This window comes from Trifolium pratense, linkage group LG2, assembly GCF_020283565.1.
Source record: "Trifolium pratense cultivar HEN17-A07 linkage group LG2, ARS_RC_1.1, whole genome shotgun sequence".
Lineage (NCBI taxonomy): Eukaryota > Viridiplantae > Streptophyta > Magnoliopsida > Fabales > Fabaceae > Trifolium > Trifolium pratense.
Window position 1 is genome coordinate 26,431,053 of NC_060060.1, and position 22,029 is coordinate 26,453,081.

General features: G+C 33.0%; 1 protein-coding gene across 2 annotated transcripts; it reads left to right on the plus strand.

The window, feature by feature from the left end:
* On the plus strand, positions 1–20,403 carry LOC123911634 (importin-9). Of its 2 annotated transcripts, XM_045963095.1 has the most exons (33): positions 1–281; positions 1,806–1,867; positions 2,442–2,534; positions 3,885–4,056; positions 5,300–5,415; positions 6,238–6,324; positions 6,425–6,541; positions 6,628–6,691; positions 6,783–6,925; positions 8,468–8,515; positions 8,604–8,672; positions 9,182–9,257; positions 9,802–9,932; positions 10,639–10,698; positions 10,848–10,917; positions 11,004–11,068; positions 11,142–11,203; positions 11,271–11,394; positions 11,476–11,533; positions 11,757–11,869; positions 13,688–13,765; positions 13,860–13,922; positions 14,060–14,155; positions 14,279–14,388; positions 15,345–15,534; positions 15,968–16,082; positions 18,818–18,930; positions 19,015–19,092; positions 19,378–19,443; positions 19,519–19,644; positions 19,775–19,831; positions 19,919–19,999; positions 20,097–20,403. In XM_045963095.1, the coding sequence occupies exons 1-33, from the start codon at positions 158–160 to the stop codon at positions 20,145–20,147; spliced, it is 3,078 nt and encodes a 1,025-aa protein (XP_045819051.1). In that variant the 5' UTR covers positions 1–157; the 3' UTR covers positions 20,148–20,403. The 2 variants fall into 2 exon arrangements, 1 of the variants encoding a protein (XP_045819051.1); XR_006810605.1 differs by lacking the exons at positions 19,519–19,644; positions 19,775–19,831; positions 19,919–19,999; positions 20,097–20,403 and having other exon boundaries at positions 19,025–19,092; positions 19,378–19,417.
* Positions 20,404–22,029: the final 1,626 nt, after the last annotated feature.

Here is a 22,029-nt window from a genome sequence, read left to right on the forward strand (position 1 = left end):
GCCACTGTCTGTCTTGGCCAGCTATAAAACCCCAGCATCTTCTTCCACATTCCTTCCTAACTGAGCGGGAAAAAGCTGCTCTCAAGTGAAGCAGCCAAAAAGCAAAAACGCCGTCGTTCTATTTTGAGCCTCTAGGGTTTTCTCATTTGGTGTAATCATGGCCAACGTTGTGGATCAAGATCAGCAATGGCTTCTCAGTTGCCTTTCTGCCACACTTGACCCTAACCAGGAGGTTCGCTCTTTCGCCGAAGCGTCCCTTGATCAAGCCTCTCGCCAATCAGGTTTTGTGAATTATCTCGTCCTAGAACCCTAAATATTTGGGAATTTTACTTTGTTAAAACCCTTATTTGGCATGTGCTCTGGTTGTTGTCTTTACTGTGCTCAATTTCGTTTACAGTTGAATGGTGATGGCATTGGGTTGTATTGTTTGTGATTGGAATTGTGATGGACTTTGAAATTAAGTTAGTTCTACAATGCCATTGTTTTTTTTTTTTTTTTGCTTTCACCGCCAGTTTAATCTGTTCGGGGTCAATTCTAGCATCAAGTGGTTCCAGCCCCTCCAATCGCGCAGTTGCGGGGGATCGAACCGTGATCCTCCCTACCAAGTTCAGCACCAATCACCATTGTTTGTTTTGTTTTTCATGTTCTGCGAAAGAGGGTTGGTTTGATATTTAGAGTGTATATGTTTATGGATATGTAAGTATGAAACAATTAAGTTTGTTGTATAATTATGGTTTTAAATTGGGCTTTCGGTTGCCGATGTAGTTGCTTTTGCGGTCGTTGCTATTGCGGTCATTGTGGTTGTTGCAACGTGGCACAAAATGATTTTTTACTTTCCCAATCTATACTAAGTAGCACCACCTTGCCACTACACTATTTAACCACAATTGTAGAGTCTCAATTAGCTCCATAGATAATGATTGGGACAGGCTTGAAATACAAAGTTAAGTGACTGTTAAAAGGAAGATTTTTCAATAGATATGAAGCATTTTGGGATTTGGGGTTCTGAAATTTTGATTTTTAGTGAGAAAATTTAAATATGAATATGTCCAAAAATGTCTGATGCTGATGCGGTTACGCTGCGGTTGTATGGGTGATTAAAGATCAAACTGCAATTGCGGTGCGATGCAGTTGCAGAGACTACCGCATCAACAATACTGCGGCCACAATTACGGTTGCGGACTTCAATTTAAAACTATGGTTGTGGCATTGAGTTGTATTGTATGTGATAGGATTATGATGGACTTTGAAACTAAGTTAGTTCTACAATGCCATAATGTGTTTTGTTTTCCTTGTTTTGCGAAGGAGGGTTGGTTTTTGGTATTTAGAGGTATATGTTTATGGATATGTATGTATGAAACAAGGTCATGATAATTAACTCTCAAGAAAGTCACGGGCTTATAACTAGGTTCTGATTTCTGAATATGTGGCACAAGGTACAGGTAATGTGGACAAAAAGTTATATGCATTCATGTTGATAAGAAGTCCATATGAAGTCAACATAATTTAACTCTTTATTTTCAAGGCAGTGTGATGAATTGCTGCTTTTTCCCCGTTAATGCTGTATGTGTTTGACTTGAAAAAAATGCTACTTGATTTGGGCATTATATGCTTGATTTTCTTTACTAAAGCATTACATGGTGTTTTATGTATATATTTTGTAAATATATTTTAGCTTTTATAAAACTTCAACTTTGTAAGAAGTAGGAGAACAATTAGTAATACTCATTTAGAAACATGTTTATTTTACCCAATTTTTCAGTCTGGTAGAACAATTATAATTTATATGTTGAATTTTCCTGAAGGTTTTGGTAGTGCATTATCGAAAGTCGTAGCAAACAAGGAACTTGCTGTGGGACTGCGTCAGATATCCTTTTCCTAATGATTAAATAGATTTTTTATTTTTGATTCAGAGCCCAAATATGTACTTTTTATGATTCATTCTTGGAATGGATGTTTATAACTATCTGTCATTATGTTTGCTTTACCGTTAGTGGAATCGATACTAAAATATAGAGCTTGCTATAAATTAGGAAGTAGAAGAAAAACAACTGATTTGTCATTACAGAAATATTTTGTGGTATGAAATAATGCTTGGATTGATATTTTCCTTGTTATCAAATTTTCCAATCTTTTGAATTACTCGATGAGGACATTCATGCGCTGCCTCTTCTATCCCTTGTCTTTGTTTTCTACACAAACATTTGAAAGCAGTAAGCAATGAAAACAAGAAATAAAAACAGCAAAATTACTCCAATACCAAACAGATTCTTATTCTTTTAAGAGGAAAATAAAAAGTTTTAAGCTTACTTGTTCCTATTCTCATTCCACATACTAAAGCCTTTACTAGTTACAAGTTACAACTTAAATGTCTGCCAGTAAATTATTCATTTTCCTCCTTCCACGAGCTTATGATCTTGGATAATTTAACTGTCCTCTACTTAGCTGCAGTCCTTCTAAAGCAGTTAGTTAAAAAGCATTGGCAGGAGGGTGAAGACTCATTTGAACCTCCTGTGGTTTCTGTTGATGAAAAGGTAAATATGCTTTAATTTTAATTTGAATATTATAAAAAAGTTGATATCTACAATCAGTGTTATCAAATAGCGGCACTGTAGCATAGCAGATTTTGGTGAATCCTTTATGAAAACCGCGACACTATCCTAGTTTTGCTATTAGGGCAACAATGGCCGATTTTGATGAATCCTTTGGTGAATTTTAGGGTTTTCTAAACTAATAAAACTGAAGAATCTGCATGTGTGCATACATGACCTGTAACTATTATGAAAATAAAAAAACTAAAGTGTCAGTGGTACTCCTCCTATATTCAGCGTATACGTAAACCTTCACTATGTAAGCTACACTCCGCTTCCATTCACTTTTTTAATTGTATGCAACACACCTTTTATTATATATAATTGATAATTGTCGTATTTCAACCACTATGATTCTTCTGCTATTTACCTGCAATGCTATATGCTATTTCACATTGCGGGTTTTTGGCGTTTCTCTATCAGTGATGTCAAATATATGCCATGGCGGATATTGGTGGCAGATTTTTGGAAAACTGATGTGGCCATTTTGTGATGGATGGCGGCGCCATACCCAGATATGGAAGCGCCATATGTTGGCCGATATATTGGTTTTTTCGCACTTCGCCATGGTCCGCCATCCACCATCGATAACATAGTTCTTGATTTTCCGCAACTCTCTATTGATAACACAGTCTACAAGGTATCAGTCGAAACACTATTATCTGAGCTGGAGTTGACTAAGATTTTTTTTGGAAGATTCAGTATCTGGCCCAAGGAAAATTGACTAAGATTTAGTTATATGGAAACTTGTGTCTGATTAGGATTTGATTTGGTTTTGGAAACCTCACCCTTGGATTCTAAATACTCTGTTTACTTGTCATTTGGAAGTCTAAAATCACATTGTAGTATAATATGCTAAATTTGGACAAAGTAGATTTTTCCTTTCAGTTTCTGTCAGCCATTAATTACAGAAGATTCTTTTTAGCCTTTGACAATGACTATTAATGTAGTATTTGCAGAAGAATGTTTTTATCCTTCAACAGTTCAATGTTGCCCTCAAGGTCATATATCATATATGTCTGCAGAGTGCAGATAATGTATTACCCCGAATATGAAATTCTGGAACACATATTGATAGGAGAATACATAATGCATACTTTCTTTGGACTTTTTGACTTGCCTATGAGATAATGGTTACAATACTGATGAAAATATATTTTCTGTGTCAACTGTAGTTGTTCTATTTGTTTTTCTGCCTTTCTAATTTTTTTTTCTATTCTGCAATTGGTCACCTAATGAATGGTATACTAAAAGCATGTTTCCTGTGCTAACTACTTTGTATTACATCATCAGGATATCATCCGCAGGATGCTTCTATTGACATTAGATGACCCTCATCGTAAAATTTGCACAGCTATTGGTGTGGCTGTGGCGTCCATTGCAGCGTATGACTGGCCAGAGGAATGGTCAGATTTGTTGCCATTTCTCCTGAATTTGATCAACAATCAAACCAACTTGAATGGAGGTAAACAATTCATTCTGACTTGGTGATTTATGGGATTTTATACGTTCGAAACTATGGTTGATTGTGGAAAAGCCTTAGGTGAAAGTTGGGTTCCGTTTGCTTATGGAGTGTATACTATATATTATCTGATAGGAGCACTTTTACTTGAATGAGATGAGAAAAAACTGAGTATTACTGATTTACCAATTATAGACTCATATTTATAGACTACTGTACATCAACCCTATTAATTGTTAGTCTAGAAAAATGGAAATTGAATTAGCCCTCATAACTGAAATAGTATCATAGCAATTATGTATAGAAGAAGAAAGGGGAAATATGAGATATTTTATCCCAACATAGAGCAACAACCTACGTTATTTTCAACACTTTGTGATAGGAACCCAAATTTATAGAAGGAAAGAAACTCTATTATTGAATTGAAAATAATTGTATTATAGAAGCTAACATTTGTAACCCTAGATCAAAAGCTCCTCAGAGAAGAGACATTTCTCTCTCTGCTCAAACCATAAGGTTTCTAACTGAATAATGGTGAATGCCCTTCCACTTGCTTCCCTTCTCCTTAATATAGCTGCATTTCCTCTAACAGATTTACCACATAAGTAGTTTGTGATCAATTCTCCATTTGGCCCATTTGTTGGTCCAAGGTAAGGCCCAAATTTGGCACCTAATACTTTGAAAGTCAAACATTGGATAGTGATATGGTTTAAGTAGCAGTTAGGCATCCCCAATCTTACAAGATGGTTTTGAAGGGGTGTGTTAGGCCCAACCCAAATTCTAATATGGCAGTAGAGACTATCTTGATCCTTCTGGCAACCTGGGTCACGCCCTAGATGCTGAGTCCTGGTCATGAGGGGATGTGTTGAGACAGAGAGTTCCACATTGGATATTGTGGACATCCTTTACCTTTCAAGTCCATTTTGTGGGGTTGAATTAAGCCCAACCCAAATTCTAAAACAACACTTCTTCCCCTGAATTGACAAGGTGTCAGCTCTATGTTTTTCTTAGCATACTTATGTAACACTTGGATCATTGACCACAAGTTTCATATTCCAGATGATAAAACACTGAAATAATTAATTTTGGCTTTGATGCTGGTAACTAGTTGATTCATTCGCTTTATTAATTTTATTGGTAAGATTTAAATGGTCAATAATTGTGCTGTTTTAGGATTGTACTGTCTTGTTGAATTTCTATATGCTAGGCCATTTCATATTTTCTCTAATAATTTTATTTATTCTAGTCCATGGAGCTATGAAATGCTTGGTTCTTCTCTCTGCGGACTTGGATGATAGAATGGTTCCAACATTAATACCTGCTCTTTTCCCAAGTTTGCTGACCATTGTATCCTCTCCGCAGGTTATAATTTTGTATATTTTTTTGTTAGCCTTCTAACTATCCAGTTTTATGCTTATCTTATGCTGTACTCATGTTAGCATAATCTTGTTAGAGTACTTATTTTTTCCCAACGCTGATTGACTTGAAAGGAAGAATTTACGTTGCTGTTGGGAGGACTATTCATATGAATGCAAGTATACACGTGTTGACCCTAAATTTCCATAGTGATTTTGTTAGGATATAGAAAAAAAGGAAAATCAGAGTAGTTAAGAGTTAGAGCAATTAGTTGGTTAGTTTGGAAGTCTTTGAATAATCCTCAATTGGTGCAAGAGAAGATATTTATGAACAATTGAGTTTTATGACTATTGACTGCTGGTTAACCAGTCATTAAACTCAATTATTCAAAGCTATCGCCCCCTCTACCAATTGAGGGCTATTTAAAGACTTGGTAACAGGCTGAACAATCACATAACAAACTAACCAACTGATTAACTAATTGTTCTAATAACTCTTAACTACTCTAATTCCCCTTTATTAGATATCCTAACACGTTCTCTCTTCCCCTTGGTATCTTTCTCCTAGGAGCATATTGAATGAATTGGCAAATCCTGTTTATAGATAGAAGTCTCCTTTTTTGTCTTCCTGCATTTTGCATATTAGTTTTTTCTTGTGAATTTCTATATAGTAATTCAATTTCTTCGATAAATCATTTATTGATCATTTTTTTTTTTCCGTATAGAAGAACAAGAAAATAAAGGGGTATAACCAATCTTCTGTTTATATTGTAAATTGTGCCTCTTCTGTCATGTGACAAATATTTCTTTATTCTATTTCTCCATGCAGATATATGACACATACATACGAACCAAGGCCCTTTCAATAGTCTATTCTTGCACGTCTATGCTGGGGGCAATGAGTGGTGTTTATAATGTATTTCCTTGCCACTAAATAACTCTGCACAGTTCCCATTGATTGTTGGTTTATCGTATTTTACTATTCTGTTGTTAACATGTCTTGATGTACCGTTTAGGCAGAAACGAGTTCTCTAGTAGTTCCTTTGCTTAAACCATGGATGGAACAGTTTTCTTCTATTCTACAAATTCCAGTTCAATCTGAAAATCCAGATGATTGGAGTATTAGAATGGAGGTTGGTCTGCTTTTTTAGAAGTTGAGTTCTACATTTTTTCCTAGTTTCCTACGTTATAACCCGATATTGCATCTTTCTTCTTTAAGGTTTTGAAGTGCTTGAATCAGTTTATTCAGAATTTCTCTAGCCTAATTAAAAGTGAATTTGAGGGTATGTCTATTCTCATAGTTTTGTTGTTTAGCCTTTGTCAATTGTCTTAGTTCTAGTTTTTATTTGTTTGACAAGATGCTGTTCATTGTAGTCATATTGCGACCATTGTGGAATACATTTGTCTCCTCTTTGAGAGTTTATGAGCAGGCATCTATCGAAGGAATGGAAGATTCATATGAAGGAAGATATGATTCTGATGGCTCAGAGATAAGCCTTGAATCATTTGTTATCCAGGTGACAGTCGCAGCAGTTTTTGATGTTTATTACTTTCATGATTTGATAATGCAAGTGATATTTCACTATTTGGCATGTTTTCATGTCAGAGTTAACTGACTTATTTTATATGCAATGAGTGATTTCTTCAATCAATAGTGGTTCAACGGCTTTTTGTTTCCATTTTACTTTATCATGTTCATGGCCTGCCCATGTTAGTGTTTGTCAACTAGTTAATGTAACTGAATATTGTTTGTTATCTTGATCTCTATATGTTGAAACCCCTATCCTTATATTCATATTTTAATTGAGCCTCTATCTTTGATCTTTATCTTTAGTGTTTCATAATTGTTTCATCGAATTATTACATAGAAAGAATTGGGAGTTACAATTTCTATACTTTTTAATTTTAAGAGTAATTACGTTTGTCTAAAAAAATAGTAAGTAATTACACTCTCCACCTTCCACCCTTAGAAAATGTCTAAGTTGCATTGCTGTCCTCTCTATTTCAAAAAATGTTAGTTGAACGCGCTCCTTGTGACCTTGAGAGTTGTATTGTAGAAAATAAAAAAATACCTTGACAGGCTCAACTAAAGTTTGTTGTTCCTCACTCCTTATAAACATGTTTATATTAAGAGCGGTGCTATATACCCCGAATATAAAAAAATTCTGTTAAGGTTTTTTCATCTCTTCCACCGCAACCAATTTCCAAATAATATGCATCAATACCTTACAAAACAGAGAAACCCAAATCCTTATCAAAATCTTCACTTTCAAAAACCCCATTTTGGAATTTTATGTCCCAACAAGGATCATAATACAATATACGGTTCTTTCAAATAAGAAAAAAAAATCCAATTGAGAAAACTAGGCCTTGAGAGGGTAATAGAAAGAGACTTCAATTGGGTACATGAGTTTGATAGAAAAATAAATGGAAGAGAGAGAGGGACTTAACTAACCATGAAGTTGAGAGAGAAGCTTGGGAGAAGAACATTAGGAAATTGCATAGGAAATGGGGGTGTTGTTATTTGGGTGGTTGCAGTTTGAAGATGAAAGGAGGATCGATGAGAGAGAATAGATAAACTGGTTTTATTTTTTTTACTAAAGAGAAATTAAGTTAATTAAAGTAAATCACATTTTCGTGATAATATTTTCGCTATAAAAAGCATTTCCCTTGTATTAAAATGGATTGATGTTTCCCATTACCTAGAGGTTTGTTTATGTGAAAGTATAATATTACATTTTAGGTTGATCTTATGATCCGTTTTAGGATCCTTTGGTTTATGATTTTTCTCCCCCATCCTGATCCTAGGTAGAATCTTGATTTTGACAACATTGGCTGCCTTTATTAACCTCTTAAATATGAGAGTGTTCAAAATGGATGACAGGTCAATGTAATTTAAGCATCTCATAGGGGATAGTGTAATTTACTTTTTAAGTAATCAACCGGCTCAGATATGTCTTAATGTATCAATCAGGGTCAAATAGTTCTATGCTTGTGCGTCCTTGATTTCTTTATGTAACCTTTGAACTATTGTTTTGCATCTAATTTTTTTAATACAGCTGTTTGAACTTCTGTTGACCATTGTGGGTAATTCAAGACTAGGAAAGGTTAGTTCAGAACGTTCTTGATATCTTTTGTTTTTTTATAGTTCTGTTCCATTGCATAATTATTTTGATGTGGTTTGAGCTTTTATAGGTGGTTGCAGCTAATGTCAAAGAATTGGTGTACTATACTATTGCTTTTCTTCAAATGACGGAACAACAGGTAAAACAATTTTGAATTTTCCTACTGCTCCTAATGTCTTGTCATTATTTTGTCAAGCAGTATCCTAATGTATTAACGATGCTGAGTATTTAATATCTATGTAATCCAGACTTAGGTACTCTCATCATATGCCTTGTTTTCCTCTTTATCTCAACAAAGAATAATCATTCAACAATTCTGGTCTGCTGAGTCACCTCCCCTAAACAACCATTCTAGATGCTACTCAATAACTAACTCTCAATAGTCTCTACCACCTCAATTACTTTCTTGTGCCTTATTATGTATACCTTCCAACCTTTTGGCCTGTGAGACAGTTAATCTACCATATCTCCTCTAGGATCATCTCTCAAATTCTGGTTATAAACAGTATCAATCATATTTGTTAACCATCATATGGTACAACAAAAATCATGGTGATATATAGTAGTGCCATTATGATGTTCTACTTGTTTCTTTTCTAAATTTGCAGCAATTGAATCCTTGACTATTTTTATTCTGGATACTCTTAGGTACATACGTGGTCTGCGGATGCCAACCAGTTCATTGCTGATGAAGAGGATGCCACTTATAGCTGTCGCATTTCTGGTCTCTTAACTTTCCTTAATATTTTATTTGTCATTTTAAATTTTTAAAGGTGATGGTTTATTTCAAATTGGTTGAAAGGTTCCTATGTCGTTTGTTCATCATGATTATGTTTTGTGTCTGTTATAATAAGGACTTTAATCCTTATATGTACTACCATTTTCGAGTTTTCTAGAATTGCATCAGTGAAGAACATATGTTAACTTATTCATCACCTCCCTTTTTGGTAACAAATGGATGGATTTTGTTCTGTATCCTATTCCTCATGGATAGATAAACTGGAATACATTGATGCATTTACTATGCATCACAAATATAAATGAAGTTAACTCTCTAGACTTCATGAATATCCGTTAGAAACATTTTGGATGGTTCATTAGCCAAATCTGATCAAGTTATCCAATTGGTCTTGTGAGTTCTGCAAACTTTGGGGTTTTGCCAGTATGTAATCTCTATTTTGCATTTCTGTTATTTGGTGTGTTCATATGGATTTATGTATATGTTGTAGAGGTATTCACGAGCTTCATCAGAAAATTGTTTCTTGTAGGCGTGCTTTTACTGGAAGAGGTAGTCAATTCTTTTGATGGTGAAGGATATCTGGCCGTCATAGATGCTGCAAAACAATGGTTCAACGAGTCTCAAACAAGAAAAGTGGCAGGCAATGCAAGCTGGTGGAGGGTAAATACAGAATTTCTGTTTTCCTTGGATCTAGAATTTATCTAGTATGTCTAGTAGAGAGTATAATGTGATTTTAATTGGCTTGCTGACAAAAGCTATTTAAAAATAATGCTGGTTCTCAATCCTCCTCTTTTTTTTATTCTTTTTCTTTTCTGTAACTCTCTTAGAAACATTAGTGAGGAAGAAACGACGTGGTCTAGTAGCTCCTCACCATTGGAAAGTTCCTCTTTATTACAGACTTAAAAGTAAAAAAGATTAAAAAACCCTCAGATATTTGAGGGCCTACCAACGTTCTTTTTCAAAGTTCCCCAAAGTCTTCACACAAATTTCTGGATGCCTCAACTAGGATTGTTAAGCTTCTCTTATCCTTCCTTCTTGTTTATTCCTTCCTTCGCAAGATTGTTATGGCCTAAATTTCTCTTCTCCCCCTGTTGTCTCTTCCCTTCTATTCTTTTTATCTCTCAACTTTATTAATCACAGCCTCACAGGGCTCCTTTTACTTTCCCTTGGTGGTTTGAGATCTGTTTTTTCTGTATATTTCATCTATATCGTGAAACACATGCTGTATTAATATTGCCATGGTATGCATTCCAATGGTCCCAAAACTTATTTGTAACATGAGAAAAAGTTTTTGCTTTCGCATCAATCATTTCATGGAACTTACCATTTCTAAGTTCTAAATTCAGTGTTATACATATTGTGTCAGATAAGAGAAGCTACTCTTTTTGCCTTGTCATCTCTTTCAGAACAACTGCTTGAGACACAGGTATGGGATATTGATTTCAGTTTTCTTAATTCGTATGGGCTGATATACATGCTTAAGTATTTATATCTCCATTTTCAATAATAACTGGGTTCTATTTTGCACCGAGATATGCTTATACTTTGATATATATTTTTATTATCTTCATATAGGAGTCAGGGTTTCAGACAAGTAATTTGAAGACCATGATTGAACAGATTGTTGTCGAGGACTTTCAAATAGGTCATTTCTCAATTCTTCCTTAAGCTTCCATTATACTCCAATTGTGTGTGTGTATATATATTTCACTTTCCCTCTTTTTTGTGCAGATTCTCTTGAATACCCCTTTCTATATGCTCGTATTTTTACTTCAGTTGCCAAATTCTCCTCTGTGGTAACTATTGTCTGTCCTATTTTATTTTCTCGGATAGTTTCTCCTTCTCTGTCTAACTTCTCTTAATTTACAGATAAGCAGTGAAGTACTGGAGCACTCTCTTGATGCAGCACTGAAGGCAATTACGATGAATGTGTAAGCAAACATTTGTCAAATAGTATTCTTTGTACATCAAGCTTTCTTCTAACTTTTAATCTGACAGGCCTCCACCTGTAAAAGTAGGTGCCTGCAGGGCACTTGCTCAACTTCTACCTAAAGCAAAGAAAGAAATTGTCCAACCACAATTATTCGGTTTATTTTCATCCCTCACAGATCTTCTTAATCATGTACTGTACAATATAAATCCCTTTGTCATATATATATTTTGCTATTATTGCAAGATGTAGTTACGTTAATATGGTTTCCAGGCATCAGATGAAACCTTGCATATGGTACTTGAAACATTGCAAGAAGCAGTAAAGGCAGGTTAGTAGTATCTTTCTCTTGTGTGTGTGTGTGTGTGTCTCTACTATATATATATATATATATATATATATATATATATATATATATATATATATATATATATATATATATATATATATATATATATATGTATATTTCTGGTCTAGTCATACTTCCATACATGTTTGTATATTGTGTTAAGCTAGTCATTTGCTTGTATTTATACCCTCATTTTATATTGTAGGCTACGAATCACCAGAAATAGTAGAACATGTTTTATCTCCTGTAATCCTTAATGTATGGGCATCACATATTTTGGATCCTTTTATCAGTATTGATGCACTTGAAGTTCTTGAGGTAATGGTTTTGATGTTATTCTTTTGTTAATATTATTATCTGCTGAGTTTCTTGATTTTGTCAACATATAACAAATAGTTATGATTATGACCGAGGTTGTAATTTGTATATCCTACATAAATTGCATTCAACTAGATATGTATGCAAAACGTGAGTTTGGAAAAGTATAGATAAACTGGCTGATAACCTATATGTTAAATATTTATTTAAATCTTATAATTGAAAAACTAACTGATTGAATTTGAAATGTTGGATAAAATTAGCAATTGAACCATTTGGTAAATGTAAAAGAACGTAAATGACATGCTTATATAAATTTTTATATATTAATTTTAATACTTCAATTTTTCAAGCCACTTAGAAACAAATTTTCAAGATATCTTATCTAATACGCGACCCTCAACACACTTTGTTCACTCTGAGGAGTGAGGACTAGACATTTGAAGCAGGACCCCGATTGGACTGATAGCTGCTGTCTAACAAATCTTGGATAGGCTCCGATACAATCTTTTAGCATTCGGGTTGGACCTAAAACAATCCCACAAAACTGACTTGTAAAGTTAAGGGTGCACTCTTTAAAAACTCTTTTCAGGCCTTTTCCCTTTCTCAATGTTGGATGTAGGTTTTTCTGAAACACCCACACACCCATAAAGATTGGGCTTGGTGCGTGGATAATATTGGAGGCTGACCTGAATATATTGGCTCTGATATCGTCTTAGACTTTGGAATTTCGCCAAACTCATCTTTACTAACCAAACCTGTAAAGTGAGGGATGCCTCCCACTTATAAACAAATTTTAGGCTACTTCTCATCCATTGTGAGACTCGCAATCTAGTGGAATCATGTAATATAAATTAAATGACATATTCATATAAGTTTTATATTATAATTTTTTCTAGTTACTTATTATTTTATTTAACTGAGGCCTGACGGTGTAAAAAGGAATTTCATTAACATATTTAAGGTTGATATGTTAAAAATATAAGTTATAAGTTCATATGTTAACATAGTTAAGTTTCATAAGTTAAGGTTTATGTTATTTTAGTATCAGTCACATGTTTTGTCCCTTAACGTGAGGTGTGAATTTTGTTGAATATTGGGTTGGTTAGTGTCTCGAAGAATATTAGAAAATATTAGCTTTTGTATTTATTGTTGATATCAGTTTATTTTATTTTACTCGTTTAATTTTATGCGAGTATATACTCCTTGATTTGAAGAGTAGATTTTGTGTACCTTCTCCTATAAAAGAGTAATCTTTTACTGCAATAATACCAATACAATTAACAGTTTCTCTAATATTTACAATAGTTAGTCTGAGATAGGATAGGATACATTTTCCTTCTCAGCAGGGGTGTATCATTTAATTTTCTTCTTAATTTCCGCTACCACCTTGTAAGGAGCTTGGCTCCTTTTCAATGTTATTTTCTGTTTTCTGCAACTTCTTTTCCAGACAGTAATAGGAAAATATTCTCTGGTTGTAAGGAGAATTGTCCATCTATACAGTTTGTTACTCCATATATATATTTGGTTTGTAACAACTGGTATCAGAATATTGTTTGTTTTCTGTTTCTGGTGGAGAATGTAATGATTGATGTTTTTGCGGTCATTAAGGTTTTGTTCTTGAAACACCAATTCAACCTCAAACCACTCTTCAGCTGCAAAGTTTAACCTTCTCTGTGATGTTTGTTTGATCTGAATTCATTTCTTATTATGCTTCATATATGGCTAGATTCTACGTTCATAACCAATGATTTGGCAGCAATATTTACTATTGTTATAGGTGATTTATTTTGTCAACTGATAAAATTTATATTTCAGGCAATCAAAAGCATTCCTGGATGTATACATCCATTGGTTTCCAGAATTTTGCCATATATTGGGCCAATTTTAAATAAAGTATGACTATTTAAAGTTACTGAAAGTCCGGATTAATTAACGATTTAAAAATAATACCCTTTGTTATTTATGCACTCTTTAAATGTTTGTATAGCCCCAAGAGCAGGCTGATGGTCTGGTAGCTGGTTCACTAGATCTGGTAACAATGTTACTGAAGGCAAGTATACTTGCATGCATTTGTTTTTCACTTTTTATTTTTAAACTTAAGTTCATTAAATAGCATTGAAGTTTGACCTTTGTACACTGTATTTATCCTACAATTTTCTAATCTCAGTATGTCATAGCTTTGTACAGAATGCCCCTGGCGATGTAGTGAAAGCAGTATATGATGTCTGTTTTGATGCTGCTATTAGAATTATCCTTCAAAGTGATGAGCATAGTGAAATTCAGGTCAGTTTGTTTAATAAAAAAATATATATGCATATCTTATTTTATTACTTGATTTTGCAATGACTTCTTAGTTCTTATTGCAACACAGAATGATATATTTGCATTGACTTTTTACCTGAGCAGAATGCTACAGAATGTTTATGTGCTTTTATATCTGGGGGAAGACAAGAAGTTCTTTTCTGGGGACCCGATTCTGGATCAACTATGAGAAGCTTACTTGATATAGCCTCAAGGTAGTTGGCTGTTATTTCAAATTTTGTAGGAAATTAATTATCACAATTGCTTGAAACATCCTTTCTATAATAGTTTGAAATGTTAGGTTCTTCCAGTTACAGACTGAATTATGTGGACTAGAATCCAATCCACATGTAATTAAGAGTTCAACCATACACAGTAGTTATTGAAATACTTTTTATTTATTGAACTTTATACTATTCATATTGAGCCTTCCTTTTAGATATGAATAGGAGAAATACAGTATGGCAAATGTTTGACTTCTAATACTGGCTACGATTTTTGTTTATTATTGAAAAATGAATTTGTTGCCCTGTTTCATGCAGATGTATGTCTAATTACACACAGCTGTATGTTAAAACCATATTATTATTACTATTATTATTATTATTATTATTATTATTATTATTATTATTATTCAATTTTAGGGAATTTATTATACAGGAGTCCTAATTATATTTCCTTATTTATCTTTCAATCCTTGTATATATATATATATATATCTGATGTGCTGTAAGCATTATTCATTCAATAAAATATATTTTACCCTATTTCTTGAGAATATATATGTGAACTTATGAATTAGGTAGGAACTTTCCGAACTGTGTTATGATCCCATGATTTAAGATTTTCCTATAATCAAACCATCTTAGGTGGGATCTAGAGTTTGATAACCATGGTCGTTAGAATTATGTTGGCAACCATCATAGCAAAAAGTGTAAACTCATTAATTACACGTATATGAAAAGAGAAGGTTAACTGCTGATTTGTTAATGTGATGCAACTGGAAAAAGGCTTACTTTTCTTCCCTTTTTCACATGCACTCTTCTTATAGATACAAGTTGTAGTTTATTATTTTATTCACTTTTTATGTTTTCTGCTTTTGTATATATCTGTGCTTTCTGTTTTTCTGCTTCTCATTTGTTGCTTGATTCCTTGATTTAATTTCAAACAGACTACTAGACCCAAATTTGGAAAGCTCCGGGTCTCTTTTTGTTGGGAGTTACATTCTTCAGCTCATATTGCATTTACCATCGCAAATGGCTGTACATATACATGACCTGGTTGCTGCTCTTGTCAGACGTATGCAATCTGCTCAAATTTCATCCCTAAGAAGCTCATTGCTAGTTGTTTTTGCCAGATTGGTAATACTAACATAGCAAATTGTTTAAATTAATTTTGAGTGATTCTACTGTTAGTTTTTTTATGGTAATAGTTAATGGTCCCAATTCTCTATTATTAATTGTGTACAGAAGTAGAAAGCCCGTACATCCAGGATTGATTGATCATTTATAAAACTTGTATACTACCATTAGACAATGCTTCTAGAAATGTTTGAATAGAATCAAAATGCTACTTTTTACCTTCCCGTTTCTCCCCATTTCTTTGTTTCTCTTGCATCAATAATTATTCTGTTAGCTAGGAGTTTCTGTTTTGGAGTAGTCTTTTTAACTCATTGTTTCCATTTTGTCATGTTTTCTCGGCATCTTCTTTTGTACGACATTATTTTTTGGCTAGAAGCTTTCCACTTGTCCTTTGTCCACAGAGATAATTTTTGAAATGTTTGGTTAAATGCAGGTACACATGAGTGTTCCTAATGTTGGACAATTTATTGATTTGCTAATTTCAATTCCCGCTGAGGGACATAATAATTCCTTTGCTTATGTAATGTCAGAATGGGCTAGGCAACAAGGTTAGCATCCTTCTGCTGTTGTGTTTGATAAGTAACACTTGAAATCAAGACTGGAATTGATACTGACTTGAGAGATCTAAACACTAGAAATAATAACAACCTAGCCATCAGAATTAATAATAATCTTTGTACAAAATAAATTCATTGATTATAGCAATTGTGTAATTACTGCCTAAAAGTATTTCAAATTTACTATATTATTTTTTATTTTTTTTTTGTTTACAATGAGTGGGAATCGAACCCATGACCTATAACATACTACCCAAACCCCTCACCACTAGACCAAACCTAAAAATCAGGATAGAATCTAAAAAAAAAAAAATATTTGGAAATAGGAAATATTAGAAAACAGGATATTTGCATAGCTCTAAATGAATACACGCAGTTGAGGAAAAATCAGAATTACCAACACCCCTCAAGCTTGTGCTATATGTATATGCATTAAACTTGTTACATGTACAATTTATTCTCGGTTGTGCAAAGCTAATAATTCCAATTAAGAAGCAATGTAACAATCTCCACCAAAAGTATATTCTCACAGATAAAGTGACTATTGATCTGTGATTTTAGTCCACTCATGGAAGTCTGGATTGGATTTTTTTTTATAATTTAATTTTTGGCCCTTATGAGACTTGGTGAAAATATCTCGGAGCTAATAATTCAAATTAACAAACAATGTAACAATCTCCATCATAAGCATGTTGTTAGGGCTTCAACAATAGAGGAAAGAGAGTTTAGTCGTCCCTGGTAGTTTTATTGATAACAAAGAAAATTGGTACTCATAGGAGCTATTCTCCTCTTCACACTACATCATTCTCTTATTCTGACTTTCAAGTAAAATGATTTCCTCACCCTCCTAACAAATTACAGTAACAGAAACCAACTAACTATGGTAACAGAAATAAGCAGCAACAAGTAACTACCAACTACCCCAACTAACTACTGGTTTTTGTATTCCTATCCCTCGTCCTACGGTACACCTTTATAGGCTTTTATATTGATTCCTAACAATACCTCGCCCATTGAGAACAACCTTGTCCTCAAGGTTGAAGTCTGGAAATTGATCCTGGTTGGTTAGCCTATCATCCCAAGTGGCGTCCTCTGCTGATTTGCCTTGCTACTGTACTGTACCAACACTTGTTGGATAAGTGTGTCTAGCGTCAGGACTTGTTTAGTATTCATAATTCTAGCAGGTTGACAAGTCACTTCCATTGTCTTGAAATTATGCAGGTAATTCTGCATTTACATGGAGCTGTCGAACAACTTTCTTCAGTTCAATTGAGAATCGTGAAACACCAGATAAATTCTTATAGAGGGTAGTTGAAGTTTGAAAGCCACTGCACCGGTTTGTTTAAGGACTAGATAGGGGTCATTATACTTGGCAGACAATTTGGGGTTTAATCATGTGGGCATAAACACCTGTTTGTGTCGGTGTATTTTTAAATAGACCCAATCCCTCTCCTTTATAGTGGATTCCTTCATGTGTCCATTGGCATAATAGTGCATATGATCATGGGCTCGTTGCAGATGTTACTTGAGTTGATGTAGGGCTCCATCCCTAGCAATGAGATCCAGAGCAACTGCATCCTCCAATGTATCACGTCGATTGAAGTGGGTCAAAGTGGGAGGAGATCTTCCACAGACAATTTCAAAGGGTGTGCGTTGCAGTTTGAAATCTGGTGTTGTACCTGTACTCTCTGCCCATGGAATAAAACAGGCCCATTGTTTTGGTTTGTCAGCGCATAAAATCTCAAATAAGTTTTTAAAGTATGGTTCAAAACCTCTGTTTTCCCTATCAGATTTCGGATGATAAGCAGTGATAAATTTAAGGGTGGTCCCCTCTTGTTTGAAAAGTTCCTGTCAGAACTGACTAAGGAAAGTATAATCTCCGTCACGTAGTATTAAAGTAGGAATACCATGTAAATGCACAATCTTTCTGATGAAGATCTCTGCCATTGATGAGCTGAAATGGTTTGGTGCATGCTTCTTGAGGTTTTGATGGATGGGGTTGTTTAAGTTTAATCAGCATAGAGTTTGGGATGATGGGCTATTAAAAAGTCAGGATGCCCCAAAACTAGTTCTGAAAATTGGGTCTATTTTGAAAAAGTACAGATTAATAATAATGTAATAACATATCCAAACAGTTTCATTCTTGTTTAATTATAAAACTAATACCTTGGGTGCTGGCACCTTGTATACAAAAGATTGAGATTTTGTTAGAAACCCAAAGAATGGAGTAATTTTATTTCTTGACTGAAATTAATAAAGCAAGGACAAAAGTCTCTCTTCTAAGGATTTCCCCTTACAGGACCACAGCTGAGCGATGGCTCTGTTTCTCAATGCTTTATTTTGTTGCTGAGTTCTGTTTCTTAATGCTAACAATTCTGAATAATTCCTTTACTTGCATAACCCCTATTTATTATGTAACTTGTTCCTCCTAACTAACTTGCTGACTGACCTTACTGTCCCCTCTCTTCTGTTCTCAAAAGATTGATATTGCATATAGCTGTGTGGTATTTAATCATGCGATGTTTATTGAATGAGCTCAACTATGTCCTTCATCTTCCGTTACTTTTTGCCACCTTTCTTGTAAAATGAATTTCTTTTGACACAAACATTTGATCAGATTTGCTATTGTCTTTTATGGTTTTACCGAGAGCTTCTCTTCATTAAGTAAAACACATATGCACATGAGCATGATAAATAATTTTTCTACACATAATAAATGATTGCAGGTGAAATACAGGGGGCCTATCAAATAAAAGTTACTACAAGTGCCCTGGCCTTGTTGCTAAACAGCAAGCACAGTGAACTGGAAAAAACACGTGTCCAAGGTCACCTGATTAAGGTATACTGTTATATTATTTATATATCTCGTATATTCTTGATTTGAAAAGTGCTTGTTTTTTTGTAACTTATTTGTCATGTGAAGTCTGCCACAGGAATAACCACAAGATCAAAAGCTAAATCAACTCCAGATCAGTGGGTAATGTTACCACTTCCTACAAAGGTATTCCATTTTTTATACAAGCGGAAAGACAAACACCAATATGTTTGCCTATCATCTTTACTTGACTAAAAAACTCAAATACTTCTTCAATGTAATTACTTGAAGGAATGGGTATCAATGACATAAGAAGATTGTGGCATAAATGCATAATAATTCTTAATTTGTCTCTATCAATTATCAATGACAGAAATGAATGGGTATTTAAGTAAATGAATTGGTATGTACTTGTGGAGTTCCCTATAAGGCTATAATTATGGTACTTGTATTTTTCTGAATATCTTGCAGATTGTGGCTTTACTGGCAGATGCATTAACTGAAATACAAGAACAAGTTTTAGCTGGTGAAGATGAGGTTGGTTAATGAATATTGATGTGTGTTAAGTATACACTGATTAATGAACTTATTACATATGAACTGTTCTTACAGGATAGTGATTGGGAAGAAGTTCAAACAGATGGCATTGATAATGATAAAGAATTTCTTTCTTCAGTGTCAGCTCTGGGAAAACCCTCATATGAACATCTTGAAGCAATGGCCAAAGTATTTAACGAGGTTTGGTTGATTTACCATTATTGTCACATCATAATCTCTTTATTATGACTGTATATTGTTGGAGTTAAAAACTGAACTTTTTATTTTTTTTCATTTTTAATATTGTTGAACTTTGCTTCAAAATCACAAGGATCAGGATGATCAGTATGAAGATGACCTTTTATATGTTGCCGATCCTCTTAATCAGGTCTCACATTGGCGTCTGTTTCATTTGTTTAATGAAATGCATTAACCTGCATATGCATTTGTTAACAATTTTGGTTGCTACTGACAGATAAATGTGGTAAATTACCTTGTGGATTTCTTTGCTAACTTCTCCCAGTCGGACAGACAACTCTTAGATCACATATGCAAGGTTATGAAGCATTATTTTTTTTTAGCAAGTGAAACTTTCGAGACAAACAGATGAATGTCGCTAAACTTGTGTAATGTATTGTCTTTTTGCACTGCAGAGCTTGACTCAGCCTCAACAAAATGCAATTCAAATGGTACTGAAGAGATGAGATTGAGTGTCTCAAGGATTCATCGATACTACTATGAACCGAGAAACAAAGATAGTTGGAAAAGTGTATTTTGTTGGGGAAATTGTTTGTAGTATGAAAGTTATTTTCTTTCTGCTGCTGTGTTCCCCTTTATAAGTTTCTTTTTTTATAAGCTTTATAAGTTTATTGATTGTGTTTACTCCATTTGTGTTGTATGCGCTATCAGTTTTGGTTTAAATTGGTTTATTCTAATTGCTAATTGACCAAGTTATTTGCATACCAATTGTGCCATTTATTATTGGAAAAGAAGTCACATAAGTTGGTACTTGGTAGCATACTGATGCTTTTTTTGACCAGGATAGATATAGACTTTGTTAAGTCTAACTAGGCTCAGCCTATTATATCCCTTTGTTTCATACTTTCATGATGACGACGAACACAGACAATTATTATTATTATTATTATTATTATTATTATTATTATTATTATTATTATTATTATTATTATTATTATTATTATTATTATTATTATTATTATTATTATTATTATTATTATTATTATTATTATTATTATTATTATTATTATTATTATTATTATTATTATTATTATTATTATTATTATTATTATTATTATTATTATTATTATTATTATTATTATTATTATTATTATTATTATTATTATTATTATTATTATTATTATTATTATTATTATTATTATTATTATTATTATTATTATTATTATTATTATTATTATTATTATTATTATTATTATTATTATTATTATTATTATTATTATTATTATTATTATTATTATTATTATTATTATTATTATTATTATTATTATTATTATTATTATTATTATTATTATTATTATTATTATTATTATTATTATTATTATTATTATTATTATTATTATTATTATTATTATTATTATTATTATTATTATTATTATTATTATTATTATTATTATTATTATTATTATTATTATTATTATTATTATTATTATTATTATTATTATTATTATTATTATTATTATTATTATTATTATTATTATTATTATTATTATTATTATTATTATTATTATTATTATTATTATTATTTTTTTTTTTTTTTTTGATTGATAGACGAAATGACAAAGTCATTGAAAACTCACACACAAAGTAGAGTAACCGGGGTTCGAATCCCGGTCATGATGTCCGACACTAGCAATTTCAATATTTCTACCAGTTGAGCTAGAATTTGTGGACATTATTATTAGGCTTAAATGCAGTCTTACCTCATCTGTTTTGAAAAATGCGGAATTTTACCCCCTATTTTATAATTTGTTGGATTTTGCCTCCCAGCAAAATTCTGCACAAAATCTGCTTCTAAGCCTCAATTCAAAGTTTTGCACAAAACTTAATTTGGATTAATAATTCACCAAATTGGTACCGAAACGATTGCAATCGAGTAAGTTTTTCACATAATCAAACTCCACTAAATTTGGAGTTACAGAGAGAGATTAATTACCGTTTTAGTGAAGGTCTGTTCAAATTAATTATCATATGAAATTACTACTGGTATTTTTGTCATGTCTCTCACCCTATAACTTATTTTTTTAATAGTATTTACATGTATGGAAAGCTAACGAAATTACCCTTGATATTTCAATTTCGTCTAATTTGGAGTTACGATGTGTTCGGTAGACGATGTTGAATTTGAAGGTCACAAGTAGATTTCTGCAAAATTAGTAATTGGACAGACCTTCACTAAAACGGTAATTAATCTCTCTATAACTTCAAATTTAGTGGGGTTTGATTCTGTGGAAAGCTAACTCGGTTACGTTCGTTTCGGTATCAGTTTTGTGAATTATTGATCCAAATTGAGTTCTGTGCGAAGCTTTGAACTTGAAGCTCAGAAGCAGA